Source organism: Giraffa tippelskirchi, chromosome 1 (genome assembly GCF_054371585.1).
Source record: "Giraffa tippelskirchi isolate mGirTip1 chromosome 1, T2T-mGirTip1v1.2.pri, whole genome shotgun sequence".
Classification (NCBI taxonomy): domain Eukaryota; kingdom Metazoa; phylum Chordata; class Mammalia; order Artiodactyla; family Giraffidae; genus Giraffa; species Giraffa tippelskirchi.
The window spans coordinates 219,720,570-219,738,446 of NC_137275.1; the positions used below are offsets into that span (position 1 = coordinate 219,720,570).

General features: G+C 48.9%; 1 protein-coding gene across 3 annotated transcripts in view; it reads left to right on the forward strand.

Annotated features, from left to right (window-relative positions):
* Window positions 1-17,877, forward strand: part of PAPPA (pappalysin 1) — a 557,592-nt gene that overhangs the window by 471,238 nt on the left and 68,477 nt on the right. For all 3 annotated transcript variants that reach the window (XM_081575791.1, XM_081575790.1, XM_081575782.1), the window contains 3 exons: window positions 10,319-10,432; window positions 11,355-11,490; window positions 13,630-13,843. In XM_081575791.1, coding sequence (XP_081431917.1) covers window positions 10,319-10,432; window positions 11,355-11,490; window positions 13,630-13,843 — 464 coding nt within the window. The remainder of the gene's footprint in view (window positions 1-10,318; window positions 10,433-11,354; window positions 11,491-13,629; window positions 13,844-17,877) is intronic.

Genomic DNA, 17,877 nt, shown 5'->3' on the forward strand with positions numbered 1-17,877 from the left:
CAAAGAGGCTCAGGAGTGCATTACCCTAATGAGAGAAAAGGCTGTGAGGACCAGTTCTTTTGTCATCGGCTTGTTCACGGCACGTCAGCACCGGGTGAGCCTGGCCGTAGCCGGATGCGGCTGCAAGGCGTGCTGGTGCTCCTGAATGGATGCTGGGTCTCTGGTGTCTTCCTGCATCCAGTGGTCATCGTCACCTCCCAGCACTGGTCGAGGCCTCCAGAGACCCGGGCTTCTGGGTCAGACGTTGTCAGCCCCGAACCGCATGTGCAGCCTTGGAAAAGCCGCATCATCTCAACAAAGGCCACGTTCAAGGAGCCCTGCCCAGTGACCTGCGCTGGACACCAGTGAAAAGGAGAGAGAAATCAGGCGCAGGCTGTGTCCTCAAAGCTCGTGCGTGGGGACAGATGGACGAGAAACCACAACACAGCGTGTTACACAAAGGCTGTGACGAAGCGTCCTCGGCATATCCAGCCACAGGGTGGGGAGAGGACGGACGTTGAGTCAGACCACTTGGCTTTGACCTCTAGGTCCCAGGGGAGTGGCCAGTGCCTTCCAAACCTCAGAGCCCTTATCTCTCCAGGAGGGACGCACACAAAATCGGTCATTCCTCAGGGTTATTGTGAGGGTCAGAGGAGATAATACAGCGGGCAGCGTCAGTCCTGGGGGCCATCCTTAAGAGCTGGTGCCCTGTCCCTCCCCCACAGGAGCTCTGAGGAGGGAGCAGCATGTTCTCGAAGGAACAGCCAAGCTGGCTTTATAGAGGCAGCTTTATTTCACGTTGATGACTCTGTCCACTCTCCCAAGGCCCCTCAAGCCTGCAGTCTTCAGAGCAAGGACCCCTGCCCACCTCTGCAACCTTGTAGATGTTGGGGAAATGGCTTGGCATGGGACCTGTAAACCTGAGGTTAAAATGTGGCCCAAGTAGAAATATTCTGAACCACTGCCTGGGGAGTGTGTGTGTGTCTGTGCGCGCGCATGCACACGAATGCCTGTGCATACACTTCTGCACTTACGTGTACTGTTATTGTCAGCATGTGCCCCTCCCCCTCCCTATTCCTTTTCCTCTTTTTTTCCATGAGCCCTTTTCCCAGGTCCCTTTGGATTGAAAGAGGAAATTGGAGAAGATGGGCTTGAGGTTTGACGAGCACTTCCTCCATCCTGTGATTGACAAAAGGGCATGTAAACCTGTAAAAGTGAAATTCAGGAGAAACCTCCTGGCATCTCCCTTGTGTGGGAAAATACCAGAACGCCCACTCCCCCTCTTCTCTCTCCGTCCCCCGCCTTTGTGTACATCGTGTGTGGGTGGAAGATAAACTGGATTTAAAAAACCCTTTGAAAGCAAGACATCGTTAACTCCTCTAATTGAAAGCAGTCTTCTGCAAGGGAGGAGGCTTGGAGGCGGGTGCTGGGTGTCGTGGCTGGCAGTGCCTGGTGTAGACGAAAGTCCCCAAGTCCTGGGGCCACAGAGGCCTCTGCTTCTATCAGCTGAGACCGAGCCCAGAGGACCGTGCAGCATTCTTTCAACGCTGTCTCTCTGTTCCTCACTGGGCTCTGTCCCCCACCTCTCTGTCAGGCATGATGGCTGGAATCAGATCTCTGAGGACTTTCCCAACTCAAACATCCGATGATCTCAAAGCTCTGGGAGAACTTCCAGCTCTTTTGCAGCACACACACAAAGAAAAGAAAGATAACACAAAACAGAAAACACGTTGCTGGAATGACCGCAGTAAAATTTTAGATTACCTCTCCAGTTGCCTTACACAGAAATGCTGGCTGTGACAGGAATTAGCTTTTGGCCTCAGAGTATCAGAGACATGGGATCCCTGAGCCAACTCAGACCTACAGGAGCGTCACATTTCACTGCAGAATCGATACTTTTGCTGGAAGGAACTGGACATCAAAAGGTGACAGAATGTCAGAACAGCAAAGCCCTTTGGGGTTCCATCTTACCCCATCCTTCTACAAGCGGGAGCGATGAATGTCAGAGAAAGTCAGCAACTGAGTTGGTTCTAGGAGGCAGGTCCTGGAGCCTGGCAGCCCGGGGCTCTCTGAATCACATAGCCCCATCCCAGAACAAGCCTAGAAGGGCCTGCTTTTGTCTGCTGAAGCAGCTTCTGTTCAGCAGACCAGGAGAAACAACCAGAAAAAATCCCAAATCCATTCTCTGTAACAGCCCTGAGCCATATGTAGACAAGCTCTCTTCAAATTATATGTACAGTTAAGAGTGGGGACTGAGTTTGTGCCTGGATTTGAGTTTTGCTTCCACTAACTAGTTGTTTGACCTTTAGTGAACTTTGTTGTTGTTCAGTTGCTAAATCGTGTCCGACTCTTGGCGACCCCATGGACTGCAGCACGCCACGCTTCCATGTCCCTCACTAGCCTGGAGTTTGCCCAAGTTCATGTCAGTGAATTACTGGGCTTCAATTTCCTTATAGATTAAATGGGTATAATAATAGTACCCATGTTACCTAGCCATCAGTAAATACTGCATGCCTTCATACGTACAGAGTCCTGAAAGCAGTGCCCAGCATACAACAGGCACTCAGGATACCCTGCTGGCGTTACTGGTGTTCACTGGGTACCTCTGTGTCTGTTTGCTGGGCAAGCTTCTGGGATTTATTTGAGGGTAAATGAAACATGGTTCTCACCTTGGAAGCCTTCAGAGTTTAGAGGGATAAGACTGAACTCTAAACAACTGTAATCCAACTTGACAAGGGCTGTAATGGAGGCAAGTGACATAAAGAACTGTATGGACGCATTAGAGGGAGCGATTAATTCTGCCTGGGGGGCGAGCAAAGGCTTTCAGAAAAGGGCTGATATTCAAGCCTGGCTTTGAAGTGTGTGTAGTGTTTCACGAAATGGGCCATCGTCGAGTAGAGTGCCGTGGAGGGAAGTGGGGGTGGGGTACAGGCATCACGGCAGTGGAGTCTGCGGCATGTGGGAGGGAGGGTGGTCCAGTGGGAAGGGAGCACCCGTGTGCACCTGTGTGGATGGAGAGCAGCTGGCTGTGCACCTGGGAATGTGACCGAACCAGCTCCTGAAGGCCCTTGTAAGCTGTGTCTAGGGGAGTTTCCATCCTGTGGTCCAGGGGCAGCCATGGATTGGGTGATGACTAGCAGGCTGATACGGTGCATTCTTCATTGTGAAAGTGAATTATGGGAACCTCTGGAGCAGGGATGGACCAGCGGTAATGAATCCGCCTACCAGTGCAGGAGGCTCAGTTTGATCCCTGGGTTGGGATGATCCCCTGGAGTAGAAAATGACAACCCACTCCAGTTTTCTTGCCTAGAGAATCCCCTGGACAGAGGAGTCTGGCAGGCTACAGTCCATAGGGTCACAAAGAGTAGGACAAGACAGCGCACACACACACACAGGAGCAGGAAGAGCATGTGGAGTGACTGGAGACAAGGAGAGTGATCCTCGGTACATACTTGTCCATCAGAGGAAGCAGGGGTTTTAATCAAAACAACAACTGGGCTGCCATGTGATTGAGTGCGCAGAACGCAGACTCGGAGTCCAGCATCCTGCTGTTATACACAATTGGATGTGTGAGCTTGAAAGAGTAATTGAAAGCTTCTGTGCCTCCTTTCCTCATCAGAAAAATGGGATAATTCCAGCCTCCCTGAATAATTGAGAGGATTAAATGATACTGTGTCCATGAGACCTTGGGGGATAGTGTTTCTGTGGGTGTTCTTAAGCTGCTGGGGCACCACTGCACTTCACAGATGGAGAGACAGGATGGGAGAGATGTCCAACTGATAAGTGGCAGACAGAACCGGCCCAGGTCCCCTGTGTCTCTCGGTTTCTATTTTTAAAGTAAGCACAGATATTTCTGAAGATGACAGAGAGTCTGAGACAGTGTGCTAAAGATGAGACTTTCCCCTTCAAGGTCAAGGGGAAAGGAGGTTGTCCACCCCCTTGGTTCCTGCACTAAGGTGAGGATGAAAGGCAGTGACTTGCCCAGCTTCCATCAGAGACGTAGAGCTGGGCTTCCTGCAGAAACAAGTGACATGGACCCCGGGATTTCTGCTGTGAATCCTTGGGTAAGGGTAGAAATCTCCCCAGGGGTGGTTCTGCATAAGGGAGGGAGGGTTGAGACGGTGTAGAACACAGGCGAGGACAGGGCCTCGGTTCTGGGGCCAGAAAGTCATTGTTTTCATATCAGCTTTGCCACTTACTTGCTGTGATGTATTGTGCAAGACACCTGCCCTCCCTCGACCACTGAAAAAGAAATGCTCCCAGTTGATAACCTACTTAAGTCCCGCTAACTCTAAAGCTCTAAAATGTGGAAGCTTATGAGTGTTGCCGCTTAGACGAAAGAGTAGAAGAAAGCACAGCTAGACATCTTCCCCTGGCTGTTGGGAAGAATCTGCCCAAAGGTAAAGTGGGCTGTTTATGGATGGAAGAGAGGCCTCCATCTGTGAAGTAATCAAGAAGATGCTGGGTAATTCCTCCTCTTACCCTGAAAAGACTTAAGTGAAGATGCTTGCCAGCCCAACCACATCTGCTCTTTGCATGACAACATTATATGAATTACTCTTTCCCCCTTCACTGGATCATATGTTTATTACTGTATTTAGTCATTTATTAATTTATTGATTGATTCATTCAATCACCTATTTATTCAGTCTATTTAATCATTTGTTAATTATTCATTCATTCAGTGAATATCAGTGTCAATCATTCAAAATGATATTATCTATTTTATTTCAGTTTATTGTGATGAGAACACTTAAAAAGAAATCTACCCTCATAAGTTTTTATGGACACAATACAATAGTATTGACTACTATTGCTGTTGTTTAGTCTCTAAATTGTGTCTGACTCTTTCTGACCCCATGGACTGTACTCCACCAGGCTTCTCTGTCCATGGGATTTCCCAGGCAAGGATACTGGAGTGGGTTGCCATTTCCTTCTCCAAGGAATCTTCCTGACTCAGGGATCAAACCCACATCTCCTGCAAGTCTCCTGCATTGCGGGTGAATTCTTTACCACTGAGCTACCTAGGAAGCCCCATTATTGACTATAGGTACAGTATTATACAGCAGATCTATTAAAATTTTAATCAACTTGCTTAACTGAAACTTCATTGTTGATTTATATGTTGATTTATAAAGTTATAGCGACTCCTTTGTCCCTTTTCCTGCTGCCCATGGCAGCTCCCATTCCACCCTTCAATTCTGTGGGTGTGGCTTCTGAGGTATGTTAGATACCTCATGTAAGTGGAATTGTGCAGTATTTGTCTCTTGGTGACTACCTAGGTGCACTTAGAACAGCCTTGAGATCCCTCTGTGTAGTGACATATAGCAGTATTTCCTTCTTTTTTCAGGTTTGATACTGTTCTGTTGTGTGTACCCACCACATTTAGTTTATCCATTTATCTGTTGATGACATTTAGGTTGTTCTCACATCTTGGCTATTGCAAATATGCTGCGATGAGCATAGGAGTAAACAATGCAGCGAGATCACTGTCAGCTAGAGGAGACCCTCTCCTTATCTCTCTAGAGGAGCCTAGAGACTGCGATGCTTCTGGAACTTCCATGATGTATTCCACAAACCAGTGAGTGATGTAAAGGAAGGGAGGAGACTTTGTTCATACCAGTAGGACAGAGAGAGTCAAAATGTTGCTGTGTTCACCTCCCTGACATCTCTGGGGCCTGGTCCTCTCTTGACCAAGGGGTCAAGCTCGAACCCTTGGCATCGTTTGAAGGATTTGCGTCTAGAGACCAGGAGGGAGAGCAGAATATGAGTCTGCCTGGGATTGAAGAGAGGTGGGGGCTGGCAAGGGGGAGGGGGTGGGAGAGGTTGGGAAGGTTGCTGAAGACACTGGTTGAAGAGAGATGAGTAAAGAGCAGCCTGGAGTGATGATGGGGGAGTGTAAGTCCACACGGGGTGAGCAGTGTAACCCTCCTGCTCGTTCCCCCACAAAATGTCCAGTAAAGTCTACACTGCTCAGTAAGACTGTGGAATTGGATTTGCCTTTTTAGAAGATAGAAAACATGGCTGGATGAAAGCAGCTCACCTGGATAGAATCAGGTATCTGGAGGATCACACTTAGATATGTGACCCTCCTTTTGCCCAAGGGCAAAGCTCTTTTCCTCTCAGAGAGAGCCCGGTATGCCATCCACTGTCCATCAATGGCTGCTGAATGAGCAAATGCACATAAGATCTGTAAAAGCGGGGAGGCTTGTGAGTGCCCCCCCAGTTCATCTGTAACCTTCCCCCACCTCCCCAGGAACACAGATGATTTTAACATCGGCTGGGGCTTCGGGCAAAGGTTCAGCTACATTTGTTTGTTCCTCTCTGATCTGCTTCGACTGTCCATGGTCAGGATCACAGCCAGCCCGAAACAAACACAACGCTAAATAGGAAACCAGGAGAATAAAATAACAGCAGTACATCCCTCTAAGCCCTGTCTGGTGCTGATAGAGTTGATGAGATAAGAGGAAATTGTGTTTAAGCAGTAAGAGGGCTCTGTTCATGTCGGAGACTTCTCTGGCCGTGCATGCTGTAGATGCAGAGATAAGCCCCAGGCTCAGCACTCCAGAGATGTGCTCCGCCACGCTCTGCTGGGGGACAGGCAGCTAAGAACACAAGGGGAAAGAATTCCAGAAGGATACATGTCGAATCACTGGCCTGGATTTCAAATGCCATGGATAGTTTATGCGAAGTCTCACACTGTTGTAAAATGTAACCCAATCCCCTGGCGGATCTGCCTGAGCTCAGTCTCCGTTGTTTTTGAGAAAAATAAATAAACTTGAAAAAGTCTGCCAGCCCATTAAATCGGCTGTGTTTTACCCACAGCCTCCTCGGTATTAGGCTTCTAGGGATTTGAATAACTGCAGTCATCACCTAATTTCTGGCCGATGAGATGGTGGATTCTTGGCACCTTTACTCTCTTAGGAAGTTACCTGTGACATTCAGGAAACAACCAGTGTTCCCAGGACCCACTGACACCTTGAGGAAGGGTGAGGGGAACTTTGGCAATGAACAAGCTTCAGTACTTTTCTGTGTTTTAAAGCAATGAAGCTCTTAAATGAAACAATACAAGGCATCTTGATATATAAAGCAGATAGGTGAAGATGCTGTGGTTGAAACAGTGGAGCAGAAGCTGAGCACATCCTCCCCCATCCTGATGCCCAGACTGACACCTCCTAGGCATTCATAGGTGACACCTTGAAAACCCATGACCGACTGCAAGGAGATCCAACCCGTCCATCCTAAAGAAGATCAGTCCTGGTTGTTCATTGGAAGGACTGATGTTGAAGCTGTAACTCCAATACTTTGGCCACCTGATGCGAAGAGCTGACTCATTGGAAAAGACCCTGATGCTGGGAAAGATTGAGGGCAGGAGGAGAAGGGGACGACAGAGGATGAGATGGTTGGATGGCATCACTGACTCAATGGACATGAGTTTGGGTGGACTCAGGGAGCTGGTAATGGACAGGGAGGCCTGGCGTGCTGAGGTTCATGGGGTCGCAAAGAGTTGGACATGACTGAGCGACTGAACTGAACTGAACTGAATCCAACGTTCAGATGTGAAAGATAACCTGAGGGCCAAAGACGGGAGATAGCTAGTCCACAATTACACATCAAATGTTGAGGGAGTTGGAACCAGGGTATCTTAATCCAGCTCACCATTGCAGAGCTCTGTGGGTGATGATGCGATTCTCCAAAGTTGGTTAAGACACTTTTCTTCTTCTATTTGAGGTTTCAAGAATGAAATGAAGATGTTAACCTTGAGGGAAACTGGGTGAAGCATATATGGAACTCTTGGTATTTCTTCCTTTGCAAGTTTCCTGTAAATATAAAATTATTCCAAAACAAAACGTTTATTTTAAAAGAAAGCGTTGCAGCTTGCAATTGTGGATTACAGTGCAGCCATGTGTTTTAGCTTGACTTTGATTAGTGAATTTGATGTGCAACTTTCCATGCTATTTTTAATTCTTCTACACTCATCTGTATGACTCCCTGGGTATAGTCTTCTTTATTCATTCAGTGTTATGCTTTTGCAATCTCTCTATGTTGTCATCTATGAACTCACAAATAGGGCTTCTGTTTTTCTTGGCCAGGGTCCATATTGAACCAGGTGTCAAATGTTCTCAGGATCATCCCCACATTTGAATCTCATTCAGTCTTCTTAATATTCTTTTGCTTATGGAATCCTAACATGTGAATGTTTCATCTTTACTCACCCCTTCTTCAACAGGGGAGCATATAAACTATCCCTGATCTTTTTTAAAAAAAATTATTTGTTTTTAATTGAAAGGTAATTGCTTTTCAGTATTGTGTTTGTTTCTACCAAACATCAACATGAATCAGCTATAGGTTCACCCATGTCCCCTCCCCCTTGAACATCCCACCCACCTCCCTCCCCATCGCGCACCTCTAGGTTGTCACAGAGCCCTGGTTTGAATCCCCTGAGTCATACAGTAAATTCCTTTTGGCTATCTGTTTTACATATAGTAATATATGTTTCCATGTTATTCTTTCCATACACCCCACCCTCTCCTTCCTCACTCCATAGCCGGGTCCATAAGTCTGTTCTGTCTGTGTCTCCATTGCTGCTCTGCATATGGATTCATCAGTACCATCTTTCTAGGTTCCGTACCCATGCATTAAATATACAATATTTGTTTTTCTCTTTCTGACTTACTTCACTCTTTATAATAGGCTCTAGGTTCATCCACCTCGTTAGGACTGACTCAAATGCATCCCTTTTTATGGCTGAATAATATTCCATTGTATATATGTACCACAGCTTCTTTATCCATTCATCATCTGTCAGTGGACATCTAGGTTGCTTCCATGGTCTAGCTATTGTAAATAGAGCTGCAGTGAACATTGGAGTACATGTGTCTTTTTCAATTTTGGTTTCCTCAGGTGGGATTGCTGGGTCATATGATGGTTTTATTCCTAGTTTTTTAAGGCATCTCCATACTGTTCTCCATAGTGGCTGTGTCAATTTACATACCCACCAACAATGTAAAAGGATTCCCTTTTCTCCACACCCTTTCTTAGCATTTATTGTTTGTAGATTTTTTGATGATGGCATATCCCTGATCTTTTGCTACTGTAGATATTGCTGGAATGTATAGTCTTGATCCTTGTATATATATATTTTTTTTCTTTCCTTTTTTTTTTTGTTTTACATGTGTATGTTTGTTTGTGTAATTGACATTAGATTATCTCACTTTTTTTTTTCATAGCTTATAAGACCTTGGAGTTCTCTAGGTTAGCCTTACTTTTTAGATGAGTCACCTGAGACCCACAGATGTGGAATGACAGGTCCAAATTCTCAGAGAATATTGAGAAAGGAGTCACAATAGAGATGCAAGGAAAAACACTAATTTTGGATGACCTTTTGCAAAGAGTCTGACGTATCTCCAGAGTATCACAGCTGCTCTTCTCCTTTTCCATCATGGCTCTTTTCTGGTCTACAGCTGACAGTTACGTAGGCATATGTGATTCCTTGATGAGTGCCTGCACACATTGTCACCCCAAGCTCCTCACCCTGTCTGCCTTGTCTGATGTCTTGTCTCAGAGTGTTTGACCAATTGCACTTACTCAATAAATAGTATTGGAATGAATGATTGACCAATGGAATGAAATGACACTGGGACAAGAAATTCCTCAGTTTGAAGAATTCTACTTGTCTGTACATGCTTCGTGTTTCTTGGCATGTCGTTTGGTATAGCTATCATTGAGAATGAGGGGCTGTGTGTATGTGTAGATACGCACACACGTACCCAAATGGTGGAGCCGATATTCTTTGGGGAGAACAGATGCTGACACTGTTCCAGTCTACGTCATTAATCTGGCTCTGAGCACACTTTCCAGATTTGTCCTGAAGGGATGCTTGGTGTTCAGAGTCCGTGACAGATTCAAGCCCTCAGGCCTGCCTTTGCTGCCACTTTCCCCAAGTTCTGATTATACCAGGCAGCTCATCATCCTGGGCTTCTGCTTTCCTCTGAGCCTTTTCTTCTGTTCCTCCATGGGCAATACCCTTCCGTCTGCAGCCACCCTATTCTTCCAGACCCAACTCAAGGGTCAACTCCTCCAGGACTTGTCCCCACAAAAACTTCTCTGACATCTCTACCACCAAAATGTGTTATCCATCCTTTCCTGAATACCACTGAAGATTTTCTCATCTGCATTATTAGAATGTGGGCTCCTGGAATAGATTCTTGTCTGTTCATCACTGTTTCTTCCTGCAGTGTCAGGAACAGAATAGGTGGATCGTGAGGTGTTGTCAAGTTGAATTTAATTCAACCTCCAAGACCCTCTAAGACATTTGTTTCCCTTATTTTTTTTCCAGGTGTGTCGGACCAAGGTGATCGATCTCAGTGAAGGCATTTCCCAGCATGCCTGGTACCCTTGCACCATCACCTACCCGTATTCCCAGCTGGCTCAGACCACTTTCTGGGTCCGGGTAAGCCAAAGCTTTGAGAGCCTCAGACTGTCCCGCAGAGGCCCCCAGGAAGCACTGTCTCCCTTAGCCCTTTCTCAGGATGGTTTTGTCTGCCCACTGGGGGTGTTAATGGCAAGGACAGAGAACAAGACAGTTAGCAGCAGGATGCTTCCTGGACCGGAATCCCTTAATTGCTCATGGGATGCCTTCAGTCAGTCTTGTTTTGGCCGAGAGTTTAGATATCATTTAGATGTCGTTCTTTTAAATTGTCTTGCCTTGAAGTCTTCACTGCACCCTACAGGGAGAAGGAACTGTCCTTTCCCTTCTAGTCCTCCATGTGTGGTCATCTGTTGGATGGCACGTGTCAAGTGCCATGGTATTCTGTAGCTGTCCATGGGCCCATCTTCCTGACAGTGGACTGTGATTGTTTCAAGTGTTGGTAGCGTGTGTTAGTCACCTACGTTGAACTCCACCATCTACAGAAATGCAAAGGCATGTCTTATTTACCTTTGTCTCCTCGATGCCTAGTCCAGAGGTTGATCAGCACAGAGCAGTGATGAATTATAAGCCTCATTTCATGTGGTTTTAGTGTGTGCTGGACCTCTTAGTCTCAGGATCTTACCGGAGCCTCCCAGGCATCCTGTGATGTATCTATTTCCAGATCCGTGACTTAGAAGTGAGGGAATTTAGGCCCAGAGTGGCTCAGCCATCACTGGGCATCACACAGCTTGAAAAGATCAGAGCCAAGATTAGAACAGTCTCCGACCTCAGAGCCTGTGCTCTTTGCTCTGAGGTTTCGCTGCCTCCCTGTTCCCACCATGGTCTGTGATAAGTAGTCCAGCTCCTGAAATGGAAGATTCTTCTCAAAACCCCTGCCCCGGGACTGCCCCACCACTGCACGCCTAGCTGCATGGCTGAGCCTCCTGTGTCTTCTGCATTTCAGGCGTATTTTTCTCAGCCAATGGTCGCTACAGCCGTCATTGTCCACCTGGTGACCGATGGGACCTACTATGGGGACCAAAAGCAGGAAACCATCAGTGTCCAGCTGCTTGATACCAATGAACAGAGCCATGATCTAGGTGAGTGGATGGCTTGTTCTTGCTCCCTGCTTCCCCATCTGCCCATGGGTGGTTGTAAGGATCGGCTGAGAATGAGTTCTCACCTCCCGTCACTTCTTGCTGCTCTATTTACCATCAGGTTGTCTTCAGATCAGGATGAGTATGTGTGTACACCTAGAGAAGCCCGAATTGGATGGGTATGGGGGTAAGAGATTCAGGCCAAAGTCCTCTTTTCAGTAGGTCCCTTCTCCTGCAATGCCTTCACCCTCAGGCATCCCAGGAGATCTCAGAGGACCCCGGGAAGGAGGCTGAGTAAAGATGCTTTTCCATTATATGTATCATCACCTGAGACACACAGAGACACGTTGAGAGGCCTGGGTCACATGGCCAGAGCCAGCTGGTGAGCAAGGAAGCCAGGTTTTCAGAATCATCGCCCACTGCCCTTCACCCTGTAACTAGGGGCATCCGTGATAGCAAATGAGCTCTCACTTGAGATGTGCTGACCCGTGCTGAGCACAAGACCCCACACTCAGAGAGCCCCACCACCCCCTCCCACACTGCCCAGACACCCTGCCCAGTCTACTCTGGAAGTCCAAGCCACCGCAGAAGTCCCAGCTTCAAAGCTGTGCCCGTATGATTCCACAAGGAGCTCGTTTCAAAGCCCCATAGGAAGTAAGCTCGTCAGGGGTTATGTCAGGGTCAAGCCGCGGCTCAGGCAGTGGGGAGGGGTTTTGTTTTGTTTTTATGTTTACTTATTTGGTCAGTTTTCAAGGCAAGGGGGAAACGCATTAATAAGGAAGGGAAAGGAAACCCCTCTGGATTTATCCAGATTCCTGGGAAATGTCCCTAAGCGAGAAGCAAATATTTTCATAGCTGTCCTGGCATCGCAAAGGGCTCTGTGGAGAGGTTTCCAGAGGAAGGGGAAAGACTCGGGCTCCAGTAGAGATCCTTGGATCCTGCTATTTGATTCCTGAGTGTCCACCTGGCCCTCCCCACCAGCTCCCCTGTCCTGCATCCTCAGCACCCTGGCATTGCCATGGAGGCTCTGCGGCTCTATGCCAGTGGACTACAGATGCAGACCTGCTAGACTGGGAGCCTCACGCCCCAGCAGAGCAGGACTCCCAGGGCTTGGTCAGGATGGTCTCACTTTCTAGAGGCAGACACTGAGTGTCAGGGGCTTGGTGGACTCACATAGTAAAGAAGTGAGTATCTGTTATGTGTGTCAGTCGCTCAGTTGTGTCTGACTCTTTACAACCCCATGGACTGTAGCCCGCCAGGTTTTCCTGCCCATGGGATTCCCCAGGCAAGAATACCGGAGTGGGTAGTCATTCCCTTCTCCAGGGGATCTTCCCAATCCAGGGATCAAACCCAGGTCTCCTGCATAGCAGACAGACTCTTTACCACTTGAGCTGTCAGGGAGATTTACTGAGCCAAGAATTGAACGGAAGTCCATCAAACACCAAAGCCAGCTTTGGTTTTCCCAACTCCAACCCACCCCATCATTCTCCTCCCTCTCCTATGTACCTTTTCTCCCCAGCCCACTCCCTCCCCACCACTTTGCAAAGCCTGGGGACTTCTAGAAAGAACTGGGTGAAGCAGTTTGGCTTCTCCTTGGACTCTGTATGGCACACGGTGCTGCGTCCCCGTGGAAAGCCACCTCCTGTCACATTTCTGCCTTTCCTCTCTGCCAAATGGATGCAGAGGTCCTTACCTCGCAGGGCTGGTCCCAGGTTCTTAGCTTAGAAATGAGAGGAGGCTTTTTTTTCCCCAACGATGACCTATTTCTGTGACTTGTTTCCCTCATCTTGATGACTGCCTGAAAACTAGCAACTCAGACCAGCCAAGCCCTCACGGGAGGTGGGAGGGAAGGGAGGCTTGGCCAAGGGGTGGCCCTTTGGGGGAGAGGGAGGGGCCGTGGGCGCTAGGTGAAGGGAGAGCTTAGGGAGCGGCGAGGCGAGGGGATTGGAAAGATTTGGAGCCAAGAGAAAAAGGCAGACAAAGAAACTTTCAATCAAACTCAAAATCCCCGCTGGCCACCCAATAGTGCTTTTGTGCAGTGACATGAAAGGGTCTGGGGGTTTCGGGAAGGGCCCGTTGGGGAGGGCATGACTGGCCTTGAGTAATGAGCCTGGCCCCCCGGCCCTCTGTCTCCCCTGACAGGCCTCCACGTCCTGAGCTGCCGGAACAATCCCCTGATTATCCCTGTGGTCCATGACCTCAGCCAGCCCTTCTACCACAGCCAGGCGGTACGCGTGAGCTTCAGTTCACCCCTGGTCGCCATCTCGGGGGTGGCCCTCCGCTCCTTCGACAACTTTGACCCCGTCACCCTGAGCAGCTGCCAGAGAGGGGAGACCTACAGCTCTGCCGAGCAGAGGTAAGGTACCCCGGGTCTGTGCTCCGGGGTGGACCCTGAGCCGGGCAGCCATGGGTGTTACAGGAAAAAGTCTGTGTGTCTCTCCCTTCTCCATCGTCTGGCCTCTGTCTAGCTCTGCCTTGGGGCTTGGGAGGACCCCACGACTCTGAATTCGACCGGGTGCGGGAGGGCAGTAGAGACGTAGCTGTGGAAGGAGGACCTCTTTCACCTTGTTCGAGGTCCCAGCGCTGACGGCAACCTGCAGGGTGACCTTGGGAGCACCACTTTCCCTCTCTGGACCTCAGAATCCTCATTTGAATGAAGTGAGGGGTGGTGGATTAGCTGTCTTCCAGCTCTGAAATACTGGAACATTCTGCTTCCTAAGTAGCACAGGCAAGAGACATAACCCTCCTGGGAGATACTCCCAGTGGTCCTGGTGTCTGTCTTTTAACTGCATGACATGGCTCTGTGGTGTCTTTGATCTGTATCTGTTAATATACCTAGTGTGGAGCTAGGAAAGGAGGATCCTTCCTGGAAAAAAATATGAGCTCTAGTGATACTCTGACCTGGGTTTGAATCTGCCCCTTCCTGACTTGTCTCACTTCACTTTGGTGAGTCTCACTTGTCTCCTTTGGAGTAATATCTACCCAGTAGGGTGGTCGTGAGAGTTAAATGGTGTGCCACAGATGAAAGTGCTCCTGCAAACTCTTAGGTGCTGTGCAAAGATAATGTGTTGATACAGAGTGTTTATCGCCACTTTCTGATGCAATGCTGATGCTTTTCTGTGCAGAATTGCACGTAAAGTTCTTAGAGTTGAGCTGGAAGAAGCCTCGGAGCTCATCTAGTACACCCGCGTTGTCCAAACTTGCATGTTAACCTCTGGGTTTTCAGAACGAGAAGGGCTGGTCCAGAGTCACACAGCATCTCTGACGTTTGTTTAAAGAGTTGGGGGTCTCAGTGGGCTCCCCCAAAGCAAGGCCCTCTGAAAGGCAGTTCAGCCCTGCCCTGTATACCTGGGAGCAGGAGAGAAAAGAGGGGTGGGGAGAGGGGACCCCAGCCTTTCCCACGCCCCTGCTACCAGAGGACACAAAAGGTGGTTGCAAAACCCACATTGTTTTGCACCCACTGTCTCTAGCTTCTGTTGTGCAAAGTCTGTCGCAATCCTTCAGAGGCAAAAGAGCTCCTTAAATATCATTCATTGTTGTATTTCACCCTGAGAGGGCTTTTTCATCCCTGCCTCTCCAGACTATAAAAATAAGTTAATTCTCAGAACCCAGGGAAACAATGTCGACAGAAAATGCAAATCCATCAGACCCTCTGTGAAATGCTTTCTTGTCCCTAACCAGCCACCAAGACCATCCCCGAGTTGACTGAGGCCAGCGCTGGCTTCTCTGAATCCTTCATTAGCAGTTCCCGTGTCCCAAGTAAACAGTAAGAAGTGTTTAACCTTGAAAACAAGTCCATCAGTAAGTGTGTGTTGAGTCCTTTGACCTCTCATGGAAACACACAGAAGCGGGGCAGGATGTTGCCCTGTCTCTGGCTAGTGGTGGGATGGAGAGCCAGACCCCTCTCTTTTCTGGGCCTCAGTCTCCCCACATGTGAAACGGCTGCAGTGACGGATCTGTGTTCTCTGTGGTTCCTTCCACTTGGAACAGTCTGTGATTCCCAAGAGGCAGGAGCGGTGAGAGGGAAGAGGAAGGGACCCACGTTGATTTCATCCTATTTCATTATCACACCCGGCTGGTGAGGTATGGACAGAGTGAGTGAGCTGAGACTGTCCAGGGAGTGGGAGGTAAAATCTCACTTTGTCCGCCCCTGAGAACCACACTCTGCTCAGCAGGACCAGGCTCATCCAGGACAGGAGAGGACTTCCCTGTGCTCCTCCCTTGTGGGCACTTGTCAGTGAGACAGAGTAGAGGGAGAGAGGTGCAGCTCCCGGGGCCGGCTGGCTGGGCCCTGACCTCGCTGGGCCTAAGATAGGCTGCTCCTCCTGAATGCCAGGGCTATGGGGTAGGAGTGGGGCGGGGAGTCGGGGAGGACCGCAGCTGCTCCTGGGGTGCTGAAGAAGGATTTACCCTAACAGACAGGACTGTGCAAATGTGTAAATGCATTAGCACAAACAAACCAGGAGGGAAGAAAAGAAAAATAAGCAACAACTGTAAAAAGCCACGGGATGTTTTCCTTCATTCTTGAAACACCAAGGTAAATAGCATCCCTTTTTATAGCTCAGCTGCTCTAGTGGAAATGGCCCACTTGACTCTCAGCTGCTTCCCAGGCAGTGAAGTGTGGCCCCCACCCCCCAACCCCCTTCCTCTGCCCACTCAGAGTCCCCCTCTCATCTCCTTCCCACCTGTCCTCCTTCTGGCTCTCTCTCCTCCCTGCTGCCCCTCCGCCTCTTCCCCTCCCTCCTCTCTCACCCCGTGCTCCCTCCTTGCTTGCTTTCTCTTCTCCTGGGGGCAGCGTGAGAACTAGTGAGCTGCCAAGGGAGAAACCTCATCACGGCAAAGTCAGTCCAGACGTGTGTGTTCTGACCCGGTTTCAAGGGTCTCTGTCCCCCTGCGGTACTTGGAGTTAATTCAGAGACCCAGGAAAACAGGATCCGGTTCCAAAGGAGAGGTCCAGTGGTGGAATTCCAGCTGAGTTCCAGCTCTGCACCAAGAAGGGGAAGGGGAAAAGACAGGGGGCCCTCGTGATGGTTGGAGGGAAGCTATGAGGCTTCCTAAGTGAGAAAAGGGACCGTCAGGAATTGAGGCTTCAGGGGTTAGACACTCACACACACGCACGTGCCATCATCCAGCCTGTAGTTCTAAACAGAGATGGAGCTGTTTAGTACAGCATTCAGTGGGCCGTGTGTTCAGAAAATTAGCTTCTTCCCTTCCCTCCTTCCCTTCCCTCCTTCTCATGTTTTGCATTCTCTTCCTCTCTCTACTTCAAACTCTTCCCACTTTTTCCATGTCAGAGCATCCAGAAAGAGGCAGCTCTGATTGACAGCTAGCCTTTAGAGGATCAACCTTCAGTTCAGTTCAGTCACTCAGTCGTGTCCGACTCTTTACAACCCCATGAACCACAGTACACCAGGCCTCCTTGTCCATCACCAACTCCCTGAGTCCACCCAAACCCATGTCCATTGAGTCAGTGATGCCATCCAGCCATCTCATCCTCTGTCGTCCCCTTCTCCTCCTGCCCTCAATCTTTCCCAGCATCAGGGTCTTTTCCAATAAGTCAGCTCTTCGCATCAGGTGGCCAAAGTATTGGAGTTTCAGCTTCAATATCAGTTCTTCCAATGAACACCCAGGACTGATCTCCTTTAGGATGGACTAGTTGGATCTCCTTGTAGTCCAAGGGACTCTCAAGAGTCTTCTCCAACACCACAGTTCAAAAGCATCAATTCTTCGGCGCTCAGCTTTCTTTATAGTCCAACTATCACATCCACACATGACCACTGGAAAAACCATAGCCTTGACTAGATGGATCTTTGTTGTCAAAGTAATGTCTCTGCTTTTTAATATGCTATCTAGGTTGGTCATAACTTTCCTTCCAAGGGGACAATAAATTCTTCGTGTGACTAGACTCACTCCTTGCAGCCAATGTGAACTTAGTCTGGTAGTTATTGGTAGTGGTGGCATCAGAGTGGTACCTACAGGCTGGAACCAAGGGATCCTAGAGTCTGTGCCCTAACTGGGGGCTCTCTAGGAATCTGTATATAAGATTGGGAGCCCAGAAGGAAGCTTCTCACAACCGGATGCCCCAGGCCTCAGATTGCTGTCCACAGGTTCACCCAGTGTCCCCACCCTCGAATGGATCAGCACCTCTTGGAACATCTGTTGGGAGTGGCTGGCCTGGGGGATATGCCTGCAAATGGAACTTCTGTGCCCAAGCATGCAGCTGTCTCACCCATATGAATATGCCTGACTCTTTTCTAAGATGCTGTCCAACCCACACTCCAGCCCCGGCCTGCCTGTCAGAATCCCTGTTGCTCCATATCCTTGTCAAAACATGAGATTATCAAAATCTACTTGTTTCCATTCCAGCGGGCTCTGAAATTATACATCTTT